The 22,358-nt window shown below is 43.6% G+C and overlaps 4 protein-coding genes across 19 annotated transcripts in view; all 4 read right to left on the reverse strand.

Annotated features, from left to right (window-relative positions):
* Nucleotides 1-1,829: 1,829 nt before the first annotated feature.
* arl8bb (ADP-ribosylation factor-like 8Bb) lies at nt 1,830-6,543 on the reverse strand. Its single transcript, XM_029150849.3, has 7 exons — nt 6,334-6,543; nt 5,138-5,218; nt 4,858-4,931; nt 4,661-4,754; nt 4,309-4,376; nt 4,123-4,193; nt 1,830-3,465 (listed from the first exon to the last, which is right to left on the reverse strand). Exons 1-7 carry the CDS (start codon nt 6,454-6,456, stop codon nt 3,416-3,418), a joined length of 561 nt encoding a protein of 186 aa, XP_029006682.1. The 5' UTR covers nt 6,457-6,543; the 3' UTR covers nt 1,830-3,415.
* Nucleotides 6,544-7,976: 1,433 nt separating this feature from the next.
* LOC114855579 (N-acylethanolamine-hydrolyzing acid amidase-like) lies at nt 7,977-10,886 on the reverse strand. 2 transcript variants are annotated; one of them, XM_055509276.1, is made up of 11 exons: nt 10,634-10,886; nt 9,804-9,986; nt 9,594-9,717; nt 9,422-9,512; nt 9,262-9,347; nt 8,993-9,165; nt 8,839-8,901; nt 8,683-8,749; nt 8,562-8,590; nt 8,236-8,305; nt 7,977-8,106 (listed from the first exon to the last, which is right to left on the reverse strand). In XM_055509276.1, the coding sequence occupies exons 1-11, from the start codon at nt 10,801-10,803 to the stop codon at nt 8,086-8,088; spliced, it is 1,077 nt and encodes a 358-aa protein (XP_055365251.1). In that variant the 5' UTR covers nt 10,804-10,886; the 3' UTR covers nt 7,977-8,085. The 2 variants fall into 2 exon arrangements, with proteins under 2 accessions (XP_055365251.1, XP_029006681.1); XM_029150848.3 differs by having other exon boundaries at nt 9,804-9,968; nt 10,634-10,883.
* Nucleotides 10,887-12,923: 2,037 nt separating this feature from the next.
* On the reverse strand, nt 12,924-16,132 carry bhlhe40 (basic helix-loop-helix family, member e40). Its single transcript, XM_029150847.3, has 5 exons — nt 15,714-16,132; nt 15,531-15,594; nt 15,328-15,435; nt 14,910-15,033; nt 12,924-14,831 (listed from the first exon to the last, which is right to left on the reverse strand). The coding sequence occupies exons 2-5, from the start codon at nt 15,591-15,593 to the stop codon at nt 13,972-13,974; spliced, it is 1,155 nt and encodes a 384-aa protein (XP_029006680.1). The 5' UTR covers nt 15,594; nt 15,714-16,132; the 3' UTR covers nt 12,924-13,971.
* A 1,998-nt stretch (nt 16,133-18,130) lies between these two features.
* Nucleotides 18,131-22,358, reverse strand: part of itpr1b (inositol 1,4,5-trisphosphate receptor, type 1b) — a 55,395-nt gene continuing 51,167 nt past the window's right edge. For all 15 annotated transcript variants that reach the window (XM_055509275.1, XM_055509273.1, XM_055509270.1 and 12 more), the window contains 2 exons: nt 20,412-20,573; nt 18,131-19,299 (listed from right to left, as the gene is read on the reverse strand). In XM_055509275.1, coding sequence (XP_055365250.1) covers nt 19,213-19,299; nt 20,412-20,573 — 249 coding nt within the window. In that variant the 3' untranslated portion in view covers nt 18,131-19,212. The remainder of the gene's footprint in view (nt 19,300-20,411; nt 20,574-22,358) is intronic.

The raw sequence follows: 22,358 nt of genomic DNA on the forward strand, positions 1-22,358 counted from the left end.
TTGGCGCCCAATTACGGTCCACACACAGGCATGAATCAAGTGTTTGCAGAAGCTTCTAAACTCTCATCCCCAAATGATGGTTTAACAACTTAAGTCTAATAAGACGGAGGCTTTAGGAGCCACAGACAAACAAGCTCAGCTGAGGACGGGCCGATCTGGTGTCAAGAACAAAGACAACCTATTGGCAACTGTCAGTAAATAAACAGTTGTAAAATCATGTCTTATACACAAATGACTGTTTATGTGTTTGTCTACTCAGGAAGATCTGGGTTTTCTCACAGACTCACATTAAACTGCATAATAAACAGAGCGTTTTGGTTTTCAGTCAGGTTCCATCTACTGTGAGCTGCTGAAGTTTAGATTTACCATTTAGTAGAAGTGCTGTAAATCAGACACTAAATGACCTTCACCTTCACAAGCCACATGTTAGCAGCTGGAGGATTTAGTGAGCTGCTCTGTGGCTGCACTGCAAATGCAGAATGCCGTAAACATTATGACTTCCAAGTCTAAGTGCTGGAAGTGGACTGGGGATTATTGCAGGTCTGTCTGAAAGGTATGAAAAGTATACTGTTAAAAAGTATGGAGAATTTTAAAAAAGTAGCAAATAGGGAAATGTATTGATGCTTCCAGTGCTAATATACTGTACCTAAAGCATGAACATTCTCCTGAGACCTTGTGTCTGAGAGATGACGGCCTTGGCTGAAGATAAGGATGGCTGCATAGAGTAGACCTGATGTGTTTGCTTGTTACATCACTGAAGTGAAGCACAGACCTCCTCCTCCACAGGGCGTCGAGCCAGACTGTCCAAGGCTGTTTGCTACAAAGACAGGAGTGAAGCAGTCTGTGCACGTGAAGGCACCTTAAGATGGTTTACATTGCCATAATTCAATACTCATTGACAATAAGATTTACAATCCATTAACATACAAAGGAATAAGGCCACAAAATAATCTGAGAGTAAATTTGATGATCTGGGATTAAGTGACATCTCTATTATTGAAGATATCCATCAGGGTTTTCAGGTGGATTCACAAAGTTCATGACAGTTGAATAGAGTAAAGACATGAGGTGCAGGTGCAACAGGTGGTAACTGCAAAGCGTGCAGTGGGTGGATCAAGCTTCGATCGTCCCCCCTGCGTAAATACGCAAGGCTGCTTTGTAACCACCACCTAATCCTGAAGTCATCTGTGAACCACACAGTTGAGGACCCACATATACACACACACACACACCGCTCTCTATTCACCCATGGCATTCGTCAGGTAACACCTGCATCTGTCCATGTGTTCTAACTGGGTCCCTGGCATACAATAAACCCAGCAGCTGCTCATTAAACACTATGTTTAAGTAATTCGATTAATTTAGGTGTTCCTGCTTTAACAGCACAGGCCTGCTCTCCGACGTCTTAGCCTCAGCACCTGCAGCAACACTCGCTAACTTTATTGCGCCCTCGTCTGTGACACACACTGTATCTTAACATCCTGTTCAGCTCGGTGTTGCATTTTTATGCATCATAACCATTCTCTGTCAGTGAAAACCGAGAGGTGTCAATTATGTGTTGAAGGGTCTGCAGGAATCAGCAACAGCAACATGTCCATTTAGAACTGATAAAACTTTGACTGACTTCACGAGATCCAGGTGCAGCTGATGTAGGCTGCACTTTATGGGAAAGCAGGTCTGTGATGCAGCAAAAAGGCCACGTCCGCTCCAGACTGGGAGCTTTTCACAACAGAAGTTTTAAAATTCATTCCCTTTACTATACTCCTACTAAGGTCCTCTGCTGCCACCTAGTGGTAAAAACCACACTAACAACAAACTCACTCACCACATTTTAAATCCTTAAAAATAAAAACAAGTTTATTAGGAATCACAGGGGAGAAGAATGCATGACATCTACAGGAGCATTTGTTGGAATAAAAATGCTAATTTCTTATTTACAAAGTCTGCAATTGGATGTGAATAAGTTCAGCACATGCACATACAAATTGCAAATATAGGCTATATTATTACACAGGAAACAAAGCTTTTTCCAGACTACCCACACAGTCACCCAAAGTATACAGCCCCTCACTCCTGCTGTGGTCCCAACAATCAGCAAATAGGATAACAACGATCACTGACAGACACAGAACAACGTGTGAGAGAACAGTGTGTGTGAGACTTGTAGAGAACATTGCAGTAAAATCGCTGAAGTGACAAACAGTGTTCGCAGCCAAGGGCAAAGCTCATCCTGAACGTGAGGGTTAATAGACATAAAACATGAATAGATGAAGGTGCGTAGGCCAAGCAGATTAATATAAAGGTGTGGAACTGTGGGGAAACAGTCTTGCTGCTGAAAGGAAAGGATGTGTCAGCACCGTTCTTGGACTGCTAAGGCTTCTACCAAAAGACATCCAGATGCAGACAGGGGTTCGGGAGGCAGGCGTGACATCAAGCGTCTGGCTGCCTTTCGCTCCCTGTTAAACATTACTAACACTGCTTCTCTGTCATTTCACTCAAAACAGACAGAGGATTATGAAACAGACATTTGTGACTCACATCACCCACCAACCAAAGCACATGTAACAATTTCTCCTTCCACTTGAATCCCTGTGATTCGTTACTTCATTGCTTCGATTTGTTTTCCTTTCAAGCATAATTCATAATGTGTTTATATGATTACAAAACGCACGAGATTGTCAGCAGGTGGAGCTGGGTCTGATTAAGAGATTCATGCTGAGTGTTGTTTAGAACAATGGGTTAGAAGTCAATGGGCAATGACTGATTGGACAACTCACTTAGCCAAAAGGCACTTAAATCTCTGCAAGACTATCTGCTTCAAGTCGCACCACTCAGCTTCTACTCATCTGAATAAACATTCACTTAGGTCACTTTATAAAGTAGCTAGTACCATACACCAGCAAATGAAACGCAGGCTACATAGCAAAGAGTTTATCAGGAGTCGAAGGCATAAGCGCAAGCAACTGTCATTCGTTTTGGAAATAGACAAGGTACAATCGCATGGTGTCATGTAAAGGCCAGGCAACAGAACAGACTTTTGATTGTGGGAATAGAGGAGCTCCATCCTAGTATATCTGAGCCAACATCATTAGAAGCCATTAAAAAAAAAGAAGAAGAAAAGTCCATGATGTACACATAAACTAAGCATGTCTGTAGTGGCAGGCGATAAGGCATGATGGGTATGGACGATCCACCTTCTAGCACAGTACTCCACATACAGTAGCTGGGGTGGCGGTAGTGCTGTACAGGGTCTACACATCTATGGTAGTGTACTGGGTGGTGCACATGGTGACAGTAGTGAGCAGAGAGAGAGACAGCTGGATTACTTCACAGAGGCAGTGGAAGGGATGACTGTCGAGGACCCGTGACCGTTAGGGGGCTGAGGCCAGAGCTGCGACTGGGGAGGGCTTCACTCTCAGCTTCTCCGTGACTTCGAATGCTGGATGAGCCACTGCAGTGTGATGTCTGCAGGGGAAGAGAACACGTGAGGCCTCAGCAGAAACTCTACCTGAATGCAGAATCAGTCGACGTTTCATTCTTCTCTGTAGGATCCTTATTTATTTTCCTGTAGTCTTGTTTACCGTGTTTTGATCCACAGGTGTTTTTATCTAGTTATTTTATCATAACCTTTACTGTTTTAGAGCATTCAAAACATTTGTACTCTTACTGTTGTGTAGAGTAAACCTATGATGGTTGGTTTGTGTTACTTGAGTTGTTTAAGAATAAAGAAGATTAGATTTGGATTAAATGTATTCAACCTCCCTCTGCCATCACTACGATTAAATATTAGTTTGCTTCTAGACTTCCATAAAAATATGGCAAACTCCTAAAGGAGACTTTGAGGTTGTCACAAGGTTGATCACTGTATTTCAGAGGCTGCAGTCTGGTTAAACCTGCTGCTCCAGAAGCCACCAGATGACCTGAAAAACATCTTTACTTAACATCACCTGACTTTCAGTTTAAAGCACCGAGCTATTTAACAACAGAACAGGTTTACCATTCCTCATACAGATACTGTGCAACACAGACTTATAAAGAGGGAACCCAGAATATTTGAGCAACTGTCCTTTAAATGAGTCTTTTGGAAGTAAGATAATCTTTCTTTGACCCTCAGATTCTTACCTATGTTGTCCTTCTCTTTGCAGGAGACAGAGTAGCAGCAGATCTCTCGATCCTGAATGGCTGATAGGTTCCTGTAGGAAACATGGGATGCTTAGTTCACATCTAATAGAATACTGTAGATAAATAATAATAATAATAATAATAATAATAATAATAATAATGATCATCAACCTCTGAGTAACTCACATTTTTTCAATAAGCTGCTTCTCATCGAGTGCGTTGGGTAGATCTCGTTTGTTGCCCAGTACTAGAACCTGAAAAAACAGAGAAAAAATAGCAGCATGTGATTAGACGACCCCCTGCTCCACCCATTACAGTATCCTAACAGTCCGACATCAGGCGAGAGGAAGCCTATTGATTTAGCATTTCATGACACTACATCATTAAAAACAGTCTTGGTTGGAACCACTCATTGTAACGTCACCATGCATGAGTCACAGCTGGTCTTTAAATGCAGTGACTACTAATAATTACCAGGTAATTCACTGGTCATGAACACAGTCACGAGATTAAGCAAGACAAACAAGTGGCCGCTTACAGGTATCCCCTGTAGTTGAGGTTTTTCTAAAAGGTTGTGCAGTTCATTTCTGGAGGCTTCAACCTTCTCTCTGTCTGCCGCATCCACCATGTAACTGCAAGAGGAAATAAAAGCCTTAGAATGTTGTTCAAATAGAACGTTTGATGTCAGTCTGTTCACTTATGTAACATGTTGTACTGCAGATCCCACAAACTTACACAATAGCATTGACTCCTCTACAGTAACGCTCCCACATGCTTCTGAAACGGGGTTGTCCACCTATGTCCCATATCTAAAGTGTGAAAGCACAGGAGCAATATTATCATTATTAGGGGTGAAAGAACCTCTGTAGCACATAAGAATCCAATCTATCCCATCGCTGTATCATTACTGTCCACAGCCTCAGAATATACTGCTCTGAGCAGGCGCTGGGCCAGGAGAAAATCAATTTCAAAGAATAGCGAGAGCGTGTGGCTGGACAATTGCTTGCTGGCTTACCTTTATTGTCACATTGCCTTTGGTTACCTTCCGCATGTTGAAACCAACTGTGGGAATCATGTCTTCACTAAACTGACCCGACTGTAACAAAACAAAAGCAGTAACAAATGGAGGAGGGTTGTTGAATACCACATGTTACATGATCACTAGATACAACAAGAGATGATTGATCAAGCAAAGCTCTCATTTAATGTTTCTATTAATATGCAGCCACTCTACTGAAAATGTCACCTTTGGATTACTTTCTTGATTATTTATAAACAAATACAGATTATAACCCGAGTCGCACAAAACTAAACTGCATAAATGATATAATAATAATTAAAAAATAAGCTGTATTTTCCATTAGTCTTGCTAGGTACTTGTTGAACAACTGGCCAGTGACAAAGGCAGAAGGCAGCTTTGTTCCAACCCAATTACAGATCACCTGACATCACCACAGCTGAGCTGGGAAAAAAAAGTTCCTGATTGTGATGATTCCAGCTCAGGGAGGCGTGAAAGCACCGAGGCCTCCAACTTGACTTGTTCTTGACTTGATTAAAGTTCACTCGACCACATAGAAGCAGAGATATGAACAGGACTGGGTTTATTTCTTGTCCTCGTTCCAGAGCAAGTTGACGCCGTTTTAATCTGGACGAACCAAGCACCGCAACAAACGGGTCCGACAAAGACAAAGCAGCCAGTAATGGGAGAATTCTTCGTTTTTAAGTTCTGGATTAAACAGCGGAGGAAGCCAACGTCATGGGATTAGTTAGCAAACATTAGCAGCCTAGCGCTGGGGAATGTTTATACATTATGATTATTATAATAATAATAATATTCAAGTGGCCTGCACACATCGTTAGCACCTTTACGACCAACTGGATGAGGACGGCAACCCGCTTACGACATTGTTGTCAACAGTGATGTTGACACACCGGCAGCTATTGCGAAACACCGACTAGTCCGTTCACATGACTCCTCTCCCCAGTAAGCGCCCAGTCATACTTAGAACTTCGTCAGAGAGCCGAGCGTAACTCAGTGAAATCGCTCTGCAACGAGACGAGCTATTTAAGGCTCCGCGACCTTGCGCTCGTGCCGTTCTGTCCGAACGTGCAGGACAAGATAAATGTTGCGACCCTGAAGCAGCCTCCGTCCACAATCTCACCCAGGTGCTCGTCTGGGCCGCACTGGCGGCTTGTTTGCTAGCTACTCACTGCAATCACGTTGACGAATGTGGTTTTCCCGGAGTACTGAAGTCCCACCAACGTAAGCTCCATCTCCTCTTTCCAGAAGAGGGACCTGAACCAGTCCAAAAGCCTGTTTATGAGCGCCAGCATCTTGGATGACACGGTAGTCGCAGTCGCTGCGGCCGTCGGGGCGTGAATTGGCTAACAGTCTGCACAGGAAGTGGCTAGCTGCTTTGTCATATCATGTGATCTCGTGAGCGACGCCGACGCGCGTGCCTGCGCAGAAGTGCGTAATACAGTGCGTGAACCTCACGAGAGCGTGCGCGCAGGATAGAGGCAGGAAGGTTAACGTTGGTGTAAACGTAAACTGATTGATTATAAAAGGCATCAGAGTTCTGGCAAAGTACAAGTAGGAATGTGCAAATTAATAATCACTTATTGCACTCGTTTGCACTTCATTATCAAATCATTCGTGGTTCCGTATTATTACTAATTCTGAAGAAGAATTCCTGGATTCCATGGTGCCTGATCCAAAGGAGCTTATGAAACTGAAGCTCAGATTTAAAATTCTTCAAGCAAAGCCACAGGCTGCCAACGCTCCCACAGTCCTTGTAGTAAATACGTTGTTGCACACTTTGATCAGTAGATGGCGCGCTGGCGCTACTCAGGACAAAACATGGTGATAAGAACAAGGTCTTTACAATGAATTTATTAATATGCTGGATTGTAGGTTTAAAGACCACAATGGCTCATTTCAGAGGCCACAGTTTAGTTAATGCAATGTTGGTGCTCAAATATGTCTGATCAGACTGAATATAGTGTCCTTAGAACTACTTCTGCTTTTTGTAGGATTGCTGGAGGCAGGAGGTGAAATGCCGCTGTGCATATTTGTGGATGTACCACAGCAACTACATGTTTAGATCATGTTGAGGTATTTTCAAGGGAAATCTGGCCAAAATGACAGACAGTCTCAGACAGTAATCCAGCAACAGAATTCACACTAATCAAAATAACAAACAGTTAACACTGTCTAAAGGATTTCATTAAAGCTGAGGGCAAAAGTCTTGGCACATTAAACAAAGAATTTTGTTTCAGTAGTTTTAACATAAAATTGACATTTTACTTTATTGTGTATTTTCATCTTAGAAACTGCACATTTGAGGCGGGGAAGGTGCAAATGTTGCTGAACAGCTCTTCACAACTTGGTCAGAGCCGTTTTGGAGACGCCCTTAATTGGCTTTCGTGGCTTGTTGTCTCTCTTCTGCTTTTGACAGCTGTAAACTAATTTTAACACATTCCACCTTTGATTACAGAATCAAGAGCGCATGGTGCTAACTCACTTGAAAGATGTGTGATAAAGTGTGGCTTGACTTCCTCAGCTGTTGCTTAGACCTAATGCCTGTTAGTTTGTTAACTGTGCATCGATTGAAACATTTTGGTTTAGGTTATACAACTTTCATGATTTTCATTAATTGACTTATGTACAATAAACAATATGTACTCTAATATATGAAATATATATTACACAATATGCTGTGGTATAAATAATATACTAGTCTTGTTGCATTAGTGTTGTATTTACTTTTTAGAAGATAATAACTATATCTTATGGGTTATTATAGCTGGTGACTCAAATAGTTAAATAGAAATCCATCCAATTAAAACAACAGTCAATGTTTCTTTTTCTTTATTCACCTCACATCATCGCCATGAACCAGTATATCAGCACACTGTGTGGCTGCATCCAAAGCCTGTGTTTCTGACAGCTTGGTGCCGGAGTCAGTCAGTGTAAGGACAGCCCTGCAGTGACACAAGACCAGAGGCGTCAGGGAGGAGGTGGTGTTTTCCCACAGAACTCTTCATTGTCGTAGGTCAGTTAGCTCAGAATGAAACAGGGATTTCAAATAAAACACACGAGCAGTAAAATACCTGCGGCCTAACGAGGGTATTGTACTTGTCAGGTTCTGCTGAGCTCATCGTCGTGGTGTAAACTGTGATTCTGGGAAATCGTCAAGAAATGTCAAACGTGATTCAACAGACACGATGCCTTCAGTCTGCAGGTCGCTACACACAATACCTTGCTTGTAACCTGGGTACTGTTCTATATGCTGTGTGCTGGTGTATGGTCTCAAACAAAGGCCTATTGACATCTGAGGGACACTGAAGCTGGTGTGTGCATCTGAAGCCACATCTCAGCAATACGAACAGTCATGTGATTTAGTGAGACAAAGGTGAAGGGACATCGTCCTGCTTACCCGTTACAGACCGGGTACTGCGACAAAACCTGGAGGAGACAACGCGCTGGTTACGAACTCATGTCAAACCTCTGACTTGAACGTGCAAGCGTGGATTTTCGGGACTTTGGTCTTTGCTTGCCTGATAAAGCGTCTCCATGTTTATGTGACCTTGGCCGGTAGCGTTTAGTGCTTTGTTGGCTACGTCTCTAAAAAAAAAAAAAACAACAAGCGACGAGAGCGCGTAAAAACAGGAACGCTGCTGCTGTGGATGCGTTGGTCATGTGACGTGACTCACCGGCGATGGTCCTGAGCCGGAGGAGGAAGCCAGTGGTCAAAGTTGGTCTCCACCCGGAACCATCTGAAACAGGAACATGCGGCGTCACTGCCGGGCTCAGTTCTGCATCTACGCTCGACACCAGGATGCTGACTCGTCGTTGCGCTGGGCCTACCCTCCGTGCAGCGGGTCCAGGGGCCAGATATCAGCAGGGCCCTGTCGGTCTCTGGTGATGACGGCGCCCTCCCCCGCCCGCACGCCGCCCACTATGTAGTAAACCCCGGTGATGATGGGGATTTTGGAAAGGCGCATCACTGCGTCCTCAAAGTCCTCCGCCTCCTCCAGCGTCTGCGTGGGTGAAGCCCAGTTGCCCCATAGCATCATTTCCTGCCACATCTAAAAACCTCATTTTCATCATCATCATCATCATTTGAACATACTGACCTCCCGCACCAACCAGCTGACCGGGGATCGCCGGTAGAGAAACGCCGACACCAGATTCTTCCACCAGTTCCACCACTTCTCGTTGCCTGATCATAAACACAGTATAAAGTCCCAGCGCCACAGCTGGAAGAACGCGATCGCTACTGGGAATGTGCGTCACCTCGCTGGTCACCAGAGACGGTGAACTTGTGGGGACTCTGCCCCGTCCACAGGCCAACATAGCCGGCGAAGGTAGTGCCACGGTACGCCACCTGAAGCATGGCGTCACACACAATGTCATTCACATTCAATCATGAAGGGGAAACAAACATAGAGTTTTTATTGCCTTGTACCTTTCCCTTCTTCAGGAAAACTACATTGATGGTGAGATTCCTCAGCACAGGATGTGGGTAATCGAGGTTTCTGCCGTGGTACACGTGTCCGTTGGTGTCCTGAGCTACAATGCTAGTGCAAAATCTACGAATACAAAAGGTTTGTTGAGGTCGTTGACCTGAATCCTGCAAACTCTGCCTCCCTGAAAGTAGATTAGGAGTCGTACGTACGCGGATATTTCGTACGCGAAGTTGAGTATGATGACGTCTGACAGGCTTCCGCCAAAGTGTGAGGCCATGCCGCGGATCTCGCCCGCATACGGCTGAGGAACGAACCTCTCCAGGGACTTCACTATTGGTTTCACCGCATGGTGCACCCACTTCGGCACAGTGGAGCTGGCAGAATGAGAAGAGCTGTGAGTGTTACACACAGGAGTTATTTCGCCCACTAAGGTCAGGATAAACAGTAACACGTTAATTATGTAGTGGCTCATCTAGAACAAGGACACGTGCTGGGAATGGGTCGTACCTCAGATCAAGTGTGAAATATTCAATACTGAACTTGGGCGTCAAATTAGTCAACTAAAAGGACTTGAGGCTCGATAATTCATGCTCTAAGTTGACTACATCTTAGAGGAACTAAATTTTCACAGATCCAGATTAGTTACACAAAATAGAGGTACTTACTTCACTGATGTGAAAAAAGCCTAATGAAAACTTACCAATGAGCGCGTATTTATTCAAACACTACTATATTCACTACTGACAGAGTATAACTAAGTATTAAGACTTTTACTGTACTTTTATACTTCCTTTTTTATAATCAACAATAATTTAATAAGGGGAACTATGCCGTTTGTGGCCCTATAACTTCTTAAGTCTCATCTAGTTACACTCAGTCTCCACTGGATAAACGTAGCATTGCAAAAAGCATATTATGTATCCATATTCCATACATATCCATCCATGCATATTCCATAAAGCACCAGTACAGTAGGTAAACAAACCCCAACGTACTTAGTAAAGTGACGTCATGAGGAGGCATCGCCATCAAAACTTACTCGATCACCTCTGCGCCGGCTTTCTTCAGATACTCTACGTCAAAGACCTTGAGCAGCGGCTCCCAGCGCACCTCCGGCTCGTCGTCCAGGCTGATGTTCAGTGTGGGTGGCGCCACCTGCGCTCGGCACAGCGCGGCCAGTCCGAGCAGCAGCACCGCAGCCCGCACCATCGCGACCGTCTCTAACCCCGCGGAGCCGCGGCCCGACGCTGACGGCTGCGAAACTCCCTGCCCCGAGCGAGCGCCTCGGCGGGACTTCCGCTCCGAGCTTTTCAAAATAGAGGCTCAGCGGCCACACACGCGTAGCTTCCGGTCTAAGTAAAAGCCCGAATAGAGTCGCCAGACAAAGAGTAGTTTTGCATGAAGGTGTGTCCATTACGCATCATCAGGTAAACTGTACAAGTATGTACCAATGTGATAGACTGTAATTCGTACCATTAGTCTTTTTGTGTATGGAACCATAAGAAGAGCAAGGACGTGTGACTTTTATGTTATTATAGTGTTTACATTCATGGATCTTGTAGAATAGAACTGCTGTCAGTTCTAATGACTTTGTTGCCAACCCTCAAGTTAGATCTGATGAATTTAAAATCAGATACACAATCTGTGCTTTTAGGTTCTCGGCTGGTTGTTTCTCAAATATAGTTTGTTCACATTTTAGTATAAAAAGAAGAATATTTTATTTTTATTAATACCGTTAAAGCAAACAAACAGTTAAGTGTGCTGTTTTCTTTGTATGCACAAGAAAAGGAAGTGGTGTTGGAGACACTACTGTCTGTTGTGTGGTTAATATCACATGTCACAGTTGCTGAGGTTTCGTCAGCAACTGATTTAATTTTATCTTTCACAAATATTGAATTATCAAGGGACTGTTTTGGAACCTCAAATTTTAAACTTGGATCCTTATGTGAAGCGAAATGTCATGTTCACATCAAACGTCTAAAAGAATTCATTTAATCCACAGGGACCCTCATACGAATTTTTTAAAAATATACAAAAATGTTAAGTTTTTAAATTATTGAGCTTTCAGGATGAGTATAAGAATGTGTTGTCGTAAACAGCTATTTAAAATCTACTGCAAAACCCTTCGAATCACGAGTGTCCAATTATCAGCCAGCGTCAAAACAAAGGGGCTTGTTGTTAAGAAACTCCTTTAACTCCAGAAACGCATCTTTATCTCTTGATAATGTAATTCTCCTCTTTTACGCCAGTGTCAGTGTTTGTCACTTCAGACAGCGAGAAACTCCCTGAATCAATTCAGATAAGGCAAAGAACCAAGTCAAACAACAACAACACGAGTATAGACATCTATTCAAACTTAACTTAACCAGGGGAGGAGCCGGGGTTCTGCTGATTATGCTGATTATGCTGATTTCTTGACATGAAACAGTATAGTTTACTGTGTGTGTTATAGTTTTTCTATAGTGCTGCAAAAACAGTCGACATATTAAACTCTATTTTATCAGTACTCATTACAGTTCCACAAGGTGGCGCCAGTGCCAAACACTAAATTCCCCAGCAGCTTCAACATGTTGATATCTGCTGACCAAACAAAACCAACACTGTTGTGATTACAAGAAAAGGCTAATCTGTTATTTTGATCTTTCTCAGGGAAGCAAGGTGGGTGGTGAGCAGCTCATGACTTAGGCCGTTTTTATTCTCACTATTACTACAACTGCTGCAGCTTCGCTGCTCAGGCAACAAATCAGCACACGGTTGGTGGAGAGCGATCTTCCATAACATTAAATGTGAAAGTAAATCAAAGACTTAAAAGTTCTTGCCCCCACAACCTCAAATACCATTTCCATCCACTGTGGTGTTCTCAAGATGCCAGACACATTCTGTGCTTGTACCCGGCGCACTTTCAATATTGTCAGCATACAGTATACAGATCCTACCAACTGGGAGAGAAATGACTAAACCACAGACGTAAAACTCGTCAAATAGTTCCATTTTATTCTGAAAAGCTGAGAGTTAGTATCACTAGTTTCTGAACTTCATTTGTCACTTGCGACCTAGTTGCATGTGTGTGCAATACAAGTAACAGTGTAAACAAAACTGCATTTGTGACCATTACAGAATGTTAAAGAAATTATTTTATAAATATACTGTAACATCACATGGTTCCATGTTAAAATGTGTCCAGTCTGTAATCTAAGATGTGCTATTGATTTACAGAGGCCGTGCTGCTTTATGGGTTATGTAAGTGTTATGTAAGTATGTGTTGTTATGAGAAACTGTCAGGTTGGCTGGCTTCAACACGTTTAAGCCACCAGGCAGTGAAACCCAAATTCCACAGTGGGAAAAAGAAGCTTTATTATAATTTTAATATATATCAATAATAGTTTATTTACAAAATACATACAACAAAAAACATTTTGTTACATTTCAAAATAAAATTTCCAAGTACCTCTCTCTATACAAAACTATTATTTTTGTTTGAACTTTACATTCACTCTGTACAGACACAACATGTAAAGCAAATACATTTCAAACACCTGCTGCTGTTGTGTCTGCGTTCAGCGAGTAAAGGCAACAGCATGAGCTAAGATCAGGCTTTAACCCGACCAGGAATTTGTGAACACGATGCAAATCTGGTTTGAGCGCGGTGCTATAGACTGTACACGTCCTGTTGGCAGACCTCAAAAAGATGAGCTCAGCCTTCCTGTCACACATAAAGCCAGGTCACGTATCAAAAATAGAGATGTGCGGGCAGTATAAACAAAAATAATTACAAGACGTTACTTCACAGGAACTCTATCTAGATGCACGGACAGTTAAATCGTAAAAGCACATATGGCCACATCACTCTTCCGGAGACGTGAATGACACACCTCGTACGCCGACGACGCCCTGACTTCTGTGAACGCCGATGTTCGTTAACGATTGGGTGAAAGCCTGCAGACGTTTATTTTTTGGTAACATTCTAATACAAAATTAAAAGGTTTGTTGCAGTTACATGAGCGACAAACATTGAAGGTAGATCCTCCAGTCGCAGATCTACAGCAGGTCGTACTTCAAGCAGCATCTACAGGGGAGTTTCTGTCCAATTTGTACATTCATTGGAAACTGGTGTTTGTGCAAAAGTAGGTCCAAATCACTTTTTTCTTAGGAGGGCGATCTTAAAGTTAAACCAGATGCTATCGCGATCCCTTTCGCACTCCTCCTCTCTACCGCGGACGGTGTCTCGGGGCAACCACCAGCCTTCACGTGGGCACCGCCCAGGGCGCCCTCCATGAAGTCCCGCTTCAGTGTGCCGCTGCAGTTTAGGGTGAGCTAGTGAGCAGTTGAACCCCGTTTAACAACCAGAGGGGTCCACTTCAACAGCAACACCTCTATTTAGTCTTTGGTTTCCAAGTTCAAAGGGGGGCCATGCTTTAAAGCTTTGTGAAGAGCAGGAGAGTCCCGGGGGTCCTGGTGGGGAACGGGAGAGCCTGCCCTCGGGGACATCACCATGGATGAGGGAAGTGTCTCTGGGGGCATGCCGCCCATGCCGGGGTACATGACCGGCATGCCCCCGGGGTACCAGTACTTCTCCAGCATGGGCAGGTAGGCTGCCGCTGCCGCCGCCGCGGGGGGGATGAGGTAGAAGGGGAGGCAAAAGGGAGGCTGGTTGGGGGAGAAGCTCATGTAGCCGCCGAGGTCTTCGGTGGCGGGGCCGGACGCGGCCTCGTCCTCCTCGCAGTCGGGCCTGGACCGCTTGGCTCGCGGCCCGTCGCCCTCCTCCTTGATGGCGCCGGCGAAGCGCTCGGCCGGCACGGCGCGCTTGAGGCCGCCCTCCTTGGCGTGCCGCTCCGACCACTGGGTTTTGGGGTCGCGCTTGTCGTGCTCGCCGCCGTAGCCGCTGTCTGTGTCCGTGTCGCTGCCGCTCTGCTCGCCCGTGCCATGGGTGTAAGTCCTCTGAATGACGGGAACGCAGTTCTTGGCGGAGCCCTCGGAGGACCTGGGGGGCTGAGCGGCAGCTTTCTTGGGCCTCTCGAACTGCACGGGGACGGACTCGTCCGGGTGCGTGCTGCTCTGGTGCTGCAGGACTTTAGCGGCTACTTTTTGGATGTGGCTGATCATGTGGGAAGGGTTCAAGTCCCTGCTGCCGCTGCTGCTTTCCTGGCTGGCCAGATAGTGGAGGACCTCTTTTGCGCACAGGTGAAAGCCGGAGCGGAACATCTCCTCGCCGTTCTCGTTGCCGCCTGCGTGATCACCTGGTCGCGTGGGAACAAAGGGTCAGGAATGCACGTGGGTCAAGGATCTCAGGCCGCTCGGCGTGAATGGGATCATACCTATTTGCAGGTCCTTCTGCAGCGCGATAATCTTCTGCTGCTGCTGCTCCAGGATCCCACTCAGGGCTTTGACATGCTTGAGAGTGAGCTCCAGCACCACAGCCTTCTCCAAATGACCCAGCGTCTAAAACAGGAAGGCCTTCGATAAGCATGTTGATCTTTCTTATGTAACACATTCTGCAGCTGAATGGAGGACAAGCCACGAGCAGCCGGGAAGTCATGCAATCCACGCACACAAAAGGAAGCCTTTGTACCAAATCACAATGAAAAAGCCTAAATTATAGAGCTAATTTAAAGAATACACAAACAAATAAACAGAACTGCAGTATAAAGTCTTATTCACATATACTTTTCCTCTACTTTTATTTTATAGCACGACCCAGCGGAAGCATGCAGCGTATCACGTTATCATACTCACTGTGAGCTTAAGGTGTTCTGGCAGCAGCTCCTTCAGCTGGGCGATGCACTCGTTGATTCTGTCCCGTCGCTTCTTCTCGATGAGGCGGTGAGGCAGCTTGTACGTCTCCTGTGGAGCATTGAATCGTTGTCAGTGAAATCCAGGCTGCTCGGCTCAAACTAATCAATGATTATTATGTTGTTGTTGTTGTTGTTTCATTATACCTTGCTGTCGTCCCTGTTCTTTAAGCCCCTTCTTTGTTTGTACATGTAAATAGGATAATCCATCCTTTGGAGAGAAGATGAAATTAGTTAAGTGTTTAGTTAGATGAAAGTTCAGAAAAGGTTTTACAGAGTAGAGAAAAAAAAACACAATTTAAAAAAAACATTTTAGAAATCTTTATTTACCCTGCTGGCTTCAATGAATATCCAGTGATTGGTATTTTTGCGTAAGGACAGCTGTTTACGCACGGGTAATCCTCTCCATGCTGTTTAAATGCGAAACCGATAAAAGAAAATGACTTTAAAAGCTTCGTTCACGATGAGTCTCTTCAGCCGCAAAAATGAAAAGAGGAAAAAAAAGCACACAAAAATAAATACAATTGGAGATAAAAAGAAAATAGTATCTCCTCTTATCCACCGCGTATTATTTCCCGCTGTGAACTGAAGTTGGGCACGGCGCGCTGTTGTCACCCTGAGATCCGCGTTCGCTTGTGTGTCTGGGGAGGCTCCACGCGCAGTGTGTGAGAGCTGGGTGGGTTTCGACTACGTGTTAAATAAACCCTGTGACTGCAGGCACGTCTCTCGGCCGGAGAGACGGAGTCGACTCACATGAGCCTCACGTGTTGGACGGCGCTTTCAACTCCTCACCCCTCCCCCGCGCGCGCGCGCACGCACGCACGCACCCCGCACACACACACACGGGACACGCGCGGCCGCCCTCCCTCTTCCCCCCGCCGCTCGAGTACAACCCATATGTGTCGTACGCCTCCACCGCGGTCCCGTGTACCACCATGCTCCGGCTCCCGCGCCACAGCCGAGCGTGTTTACTCAGACAAAGTAGAGCAGCGGCTCCGTGGTCGATCATGAAGCCATGAAACATGCTGCTTTTATTGTGTCAGACAGTATTTGACAAAATACGATACATAAAAACATCTGGTCTGATGTGCTACAATGAAACATGCACACAAACGACCCTTTCCTTGTAACAACAAATCTGTTCGATTATTGAAAAAGAGTGATAAGACTAATGACACCACGAGTAAGGACTTCTTTATTTGTGTACTAATAAAATGAAGATATTACGTCAGATCTTTTGTTGTCGAGCTAAGTGGGCAATTTATTTACAAATATTTTTAATAGTATAAATAGGCTAATCACTTTGTTTACGACTTGTTATTATGTGCATTATTTGACAGGACTTAAAATTATATACATATAATATATATACATATATATTTTATATATATACAATGGGGAGCTTTATAATGAAGATTAATTTAAGTCCCATATTCTACGTCCCATGTTATATAGCCTCGTGCACGTGTCACGCGCGTTGTATGGACACGGTGTAATTTCATACTGTACCCTTCGTTGTGTGGCACGTGCAGCTGCGGCGGTATGACACAGTCGCAGTAGCGGTGTGTTGCGTTGCGTTTCTAATAGCGGCTGCCGCACTGATACTATTAAACCTGCCTGTCACGTTGAGGTCCTCATGGCTGGGCGAAATACCGGGAACACGTCCCAGCCGCTGACGTCACGCACGCCGCAGCCGAGACTTCCCGAGTGCTCTGTCGGATCCAGCCGAGACTAAAGATAGAAACAGGTTCGCAACTACAGAGCAGAAAAGGGGTCTCAGTCGTCACCTCGGCGAAGGTACCGCTAAGAACCGGTGGAAAGCGAAACAAACTTCAGCTTTGATTTTGCTCTGGAAAAGGTCACGAAGTAAAACAATAGCAATGGCGCCCGTTCCCACGCTTTTATCACTTCAGTCCTCAGGATACTGGTTCATTGTTGTCTTTGTGAACGTGAGTGCAACGTGATGACCCGATGTTGGTGTCACTTTTAAAGACGCTGCGTGTAGACAAATAACTATATTTACTTATATTTAAGCCCCACCACCAAAAATAGGTTTCTGGAATAAATATATTGCTGTTTTTTTAGTTTATACCTATTCTATAACCTGTTCTATAATAATGCTGCATAATTGATTGCATAATAACCTGTATCATGTGCAAAACGATGAGTTGCATTTGACAGAGACGGGTAGTGGTGTACAAATGTTAGTACTGATGTGTAAATACACCAGGCAGCTCATCACCCTATCTAAAGGATTATGTGGCCACTTAACAGGTAAAGAATCATTCAGTCAAATGTGCAATTTTAAGTGGAAGAATTGTGCACATATTCCATTCATACCATATACGTTAGCTGGTTTCTCTGAAAGAGACAAAATTTATTTAGCATGTGGCCCAGTTTCAGTTATGAAATGAAAACACACATATTCATGTATTTGTATCATGGAATACCTTCTAAAAGTAGCATTTATAGATTAAAGTGAAAAATAATTAATGTTGTATTGATTTTAGCTCTAACCATCAATTTGTGCCACAATCTGGGGAATATTTCTATTTTAGATTTAATAGTTGCATGCTGAATATTTATATGTTGTAACGTTTTACCTAAAACAGTGTCCAGAACAATGAGTGAGTAAATAGTCAGTGAATAAATATACTGAAGCGAACCTTTTTTTTGAAATACATAATACTCTAACTTATATGGATAATTTGATCAACTACGCAATAAACAAACACACGCACATGAAGTAAAGGATGATTACATCAATTTTAATAAATAATTCTACTTTAATATACAAATTGACAGCTTAAATTTTTGAATTCATAAACGAACTAATACATTTTAGTGAGCAAGATTGTAAAAGGTATTGACTCTGCACAAGCAGCATTATTAGACTTTAAATGGGGATGTACCAGGCACAAATGGAACAGGTCTACTGCAAAACAGGAGACATTGGGCTAATGCTTAATGAAGTTAATTGGTGTGGAAATTGTAACAGCACAGGTGAAATAATACAGTATATCTGACAAGTTAAAATGTCTAAATGTTTATTTAGAACCAAAATAAATAGGAAAGCAGAATTATTATAAAATGAGATATGACACCGTTTGATTTACATAAGGGAAAGAAAATGATCTGTATATATTGCTGTCACAATATACTATTTCTACTGAGGGCAGCGGACACTTAAAAAGGTCACACATTTCCATGACAAAAAAAGTCAAATGCAGGGGGCCAGCTTCTTAAATGTAACAGTACCTCTATATATCTGCATAAGTAAATACATCCTATTTTAAACCAGTGACGATAAGTTACAAACAAAAATATTGGCCCACACTTTTAAATTAGTCATGATTCATGAAACTTAAATCCACACAACGATGGGGTTGCATATTTAAGATAATATATTGCACAACATACAAAAATAAGACATTTAATACTGCCCATTATGCAAGAAGTATAAATAGAAAACAAATAAATAAATAAATAAAAAATGAAAATCTAAATGGGGCCAGTTCCTCCTGTCCAGGCAGCTTCACCACTTTTCAAGGCCATGTGTTGAGAAATCCCATTTTTCCTGCGTATAAAACATTTTGGCACAAATTCTAACTGGACAGAGTGGAACCGAGCCGGGACGAGGTGGGTGAGTGTTACGGTTTGGAGTAACGTGTGTGTGTGTGGGGTAGAGCTACACATCGTCTTATGACTACCTATGTTACAGGTCCCCTACCGTGGAAGTCACACTTACTCTAAGTGCAGTACATATGCAGTAAGTGCAGCCTCGGAGCGAGGTGCGTGCTCCCTACACACAGGGCTGAGTCAGTTGACCTTATGCAGGCTGCTGGGGGTTGACATTCATGTGCTGAGGGTGTCCCAGGAGGCCAATCCGCTGCTTCTGCTTCCTCTGCTCCGTCATCTGAAGGTCACAAAGAAGAAAGCCTTCACTAAAACCTCCTGTACCTCCACTGAAACGCGGTCCTCATCTGCCGCTGCGACTGCTGTCGCCGCCGCCGATCCGCGTCGCCTCAGTCGCTCACGTCACTTTGAAAAACGAGCAAATGCTCCACAAACTCTGCCCACTGCTCAAATGAACCGGCTTCCTCTGAAATCCTTCCAGCCCTGTCATCCCCACTGCCTGACGAAAGCAGCACAACACAATCCACTAATACTGAAACCCAATCAAAAGAAATTTCAAAGATCAAGCAAAGCGGGTGAGTAAGAACACAGATGTTCACCTTTAAGCCGTCAGAAACAAAACCACTTTTTTTTGCTAATTAGAAACCGAACATAACAATCATGTGCACCTCGCACACTCAAACACAGCAATATAAAAACTAAGAAGACAGAGTGGTCCTGTAATGAGTGTTACAGAAAAAATTATTTTGTGTAGGAGCGTATTTGAACAATTAGCAACACAACACTTCTTGCACTAAAAGCTTTAATAACCTTTAAGTCTCTGCTGCTGCCATAATCTGAAAAAGAAAGCAGCCACAAGTTTGCAGGTCGTAAATAGCGGGCGACATGTGTCTGTTGCCTTTTACAGCGTTCAGCAACACAACAATCATTTCCCCTGTCTGGGTCAAAATGTCTCGATAACGCTCGCTTCCTCACACGTAGTTCTCATTTCAGCGGTAAAGAGTGTTTTACAATTCGCTTCAGTAGAAACACTCGATTGCAGTAATTGCGCAATTTCTCCATTGCCTAAAATTGACATTATTTGCAGTATCAGCAGAAAGTGCTGCAGAGATCTTCCCCCTTCACCACCATTCAAGTAGCACTTAAATCAGACGCTTTAGCACCATAACCAGGTTAATGAAAAGCTAAAATACTGTAATATGCTCATGGCTCAGTGAAAGCATCGCGGCGTGTTGTGGACTATGACTCATCACCTTCTGCTTTTAGTAAGCGCTGCATGTGAAGAGCAGAAAGCAGCGATCAAACAAAGCTACAGTACAAAGGAATGTTTTCCCCACGATGAAGACGCGTCAAAGGCTTTGCGTCTCAGCGTTTGCCGGAAATGGAACCGACCTGTTCTTTGAGCTCGGTCAACTGGCCCGACAGATTGGACACCAGCTTCATGGTGGACTCCAGCTTCTCCTGCAGGCTCCGGATCTCGTTCTGCTCCCCGTCCGCGTCGCTGCTGACCAGCGACATGGCCCGCATGCGTGGGAACCAATCCAGGTTGTGTTCCTGGCAAACAGAGGCCTGGACGGTTAGAGGCGGCAGGTTCATGGTTTCTGTCAGTTAGCGATTTACTTTCATTGCAGATTAATCATTAAAACTTATACAACCACCAAGTCCAACACATTCTGTTCCTATGGTCATGTGCAGTGATTTGTCTAAAAGGCGGAATCGAGCTCAGCTCAGGGGACTTTCCTTATTACAATCACGAGATTTTTTACTCATGTTCTTAACGGCTTTATCCATTCAAGGGTCACGAAGGTAGCTGGAGCCCATGCTGGCTGTCAATCAAGCGAAACGCAGAGTTTATGCTGAAAGGGTTGATGTGCATCACAGGACCACATACACAGACTAACAACTGCAACTGCTCCACTTAAATGATGGCATGTCGGGACTGTGAAAGGAAATTGGAGAACCCAGAGAAGACCCACACAGAAGGAGGAGAACATGAAAACTTAGGAATCAAACTCAGGTCTTTCCTGCTGTGAGGCAACAGTGCTATGAGATATCAATGGATTCTCTACAGTCCCTTGTAATGTATTGCTGATGTGTTTTGTCATGCACACAAGAAAAACTTGACAAAAACTCTCGCACTTTTATCTACACATCTGACAGAAAAGAGAATAAACAAGGTAATTAACAACAAGCTAAAATCATGTGATTGAGCCTCAGTAGCTGGATCGAGGTGTTTGAAATATTGACCTGAGACATTACTATGCAAATTGCAAATGAAACCTTGAACACATCACGTTCACACGCAAAAAGCGTTGAGGTTCAAATCAATGGATTTCTGGGAGACTGTGGGAAAAGGGTGTTTAAAATGCAGCTGATGGTGTAAACCTGCAGTCTGGCAGTTTAAGCAAGACAGTTGTTTGGGATTGAGTCAACCTCACGCTGCACATTTGCCAAACTACACTCAACTCATCTAGAGAAAGCAAAACATGTTCAGATTTCATTTGTGTTTCGGTTTTTGACCTGAAACTGTGAAACATTTTATCCACAGCTGTGCACCTTCATTAACCAAACTACATAAAACTGACTGACTGTCAGACTGTCAATAAATATCTTTAAAAAACGGAATAAACAGGACACACTTTGTTATTAGATTCATGCAAAAGCCATCATGAGAAACTAAACTAACATATTATATAATGGATATTTTTTAATGGACATATTTCTGCCATTGATTTTCTATTGTGTCAAATTGTGGATTCAAACTTATATCAAACTGGTGAAACTTAACATGAACTCTATTTGTGTCGTCACAGTCACAACAGATTAAACACATTAAGCTTGTGATCTGTCGGTCATGTGGAGTCAGCAAATCTAGTGAAAACTAAAGGATTACAGGCATCATTAAAGAGTTTAGTGTCACTTCGTGTCCTTCTTTGTCCTTTGCAAAAGGCTAAATCTAACTTTGGTCATTTTTTGTTCGTGTGGTTTTGGTCCATCATGCCTGATTTAACATCTGCTACATTTCCCCTTTTCTCCCTTGAGAGAATCACATTGAAAATGAGCTTTTAGCTGTTTTTAACCTCAACGCTTCACATCTGTCAAGATCCGTCAGGGGAGCATTTTGTGCACTATTACTGTTGCCACAAAGGTTATTTATTCATAAATCTGGACTTTGAGCTGAAAGTAACATTTTGAAACTTTAGACGTATGAATTTGTTAAAGACCTCCTGATCAGTTCATGGCTCAGAGCTCAATCAGCCAAATCTTTTCACACCTCCTGTGGCACTTTCCCACCACAAAGTACCTGTCGCAAGCTACTCTCAAAGACGTCAAACGCAC

Source organism: Betta splendens, chromosome 5, assembly GCF_900634795.4.
Source record: "Betta splendens chromosome 5, fBetSpl5.4, whole genome shotgun sequence".
Lineage (NCBI taxonomy): Eukaryota > Metazoa > Chordata > Actinopteri > Anabantiformes > Osphronemidae > Betta > Betta splendens.

Coding starts and splice junctions, on each gene's coding strand:
- arl8bb (XM_029150849.3), bottom strand. CDS start 6,456: ATGCTGGCGCTCATAAACAGGCTTTTGGACTGGTTCAGGTCCCTCTTC. Junction 5,219..6,333: donor CATTCGTCAACGTGATTGCA/GTGAGTAGCTAG, acceptor GTTTTGTTACAG/TCGGGTCAGTTTAGTGAAGA. Junction 4,194..4,308: donor AAGCAGCTTATTGAAAAAAT/GTGAGTTACTCA, acceptor TGTTTCCTACAG/GAACCTATCAGCCATTCAGG.
- LOC114855579 (XM_055509276.1), bottom strand. CDS start 10,803: ATGGTGCGGGCTGCGGTGCTGCTGCTCGGACTGGCCGCGCTGTGCCGA. Junction 9,987..10,633: donor GCCGGCGCAGAGGTGATCGA/GTAAGTTTTGAT, acceptor TAACACTCACAG/CTCTTCTCATTCTGCCAGCT. Junction 8,306..8,561: donor CAGTACCCGGTCTGTAACGG/GTAAGCAGGACG, acceptor ACGATTTCCCAG/AATCACAGTTTACACCACGA.
- bhlhe40 (XM_029150847.3), bottom strand. CDS start 15,593: ATGGATTATCCTATTTACATGTACAAACAAAGAAGGGGCTTAAAGAAC. Junction 15,436..15,530: donor AGAACAGGGACGACAGCAAG/GTATAATGAAAC, acceptor AATGCTCCACAG/GAGACGTACAAGCTGCCTCA. Junction 15,034..15,327: donor CAGAACACCTTAAGCTCACA/GTGAGTATGATA, acceptor TTCCTGTTTTAG/ACGCTGGGTCATTTGGAGAA.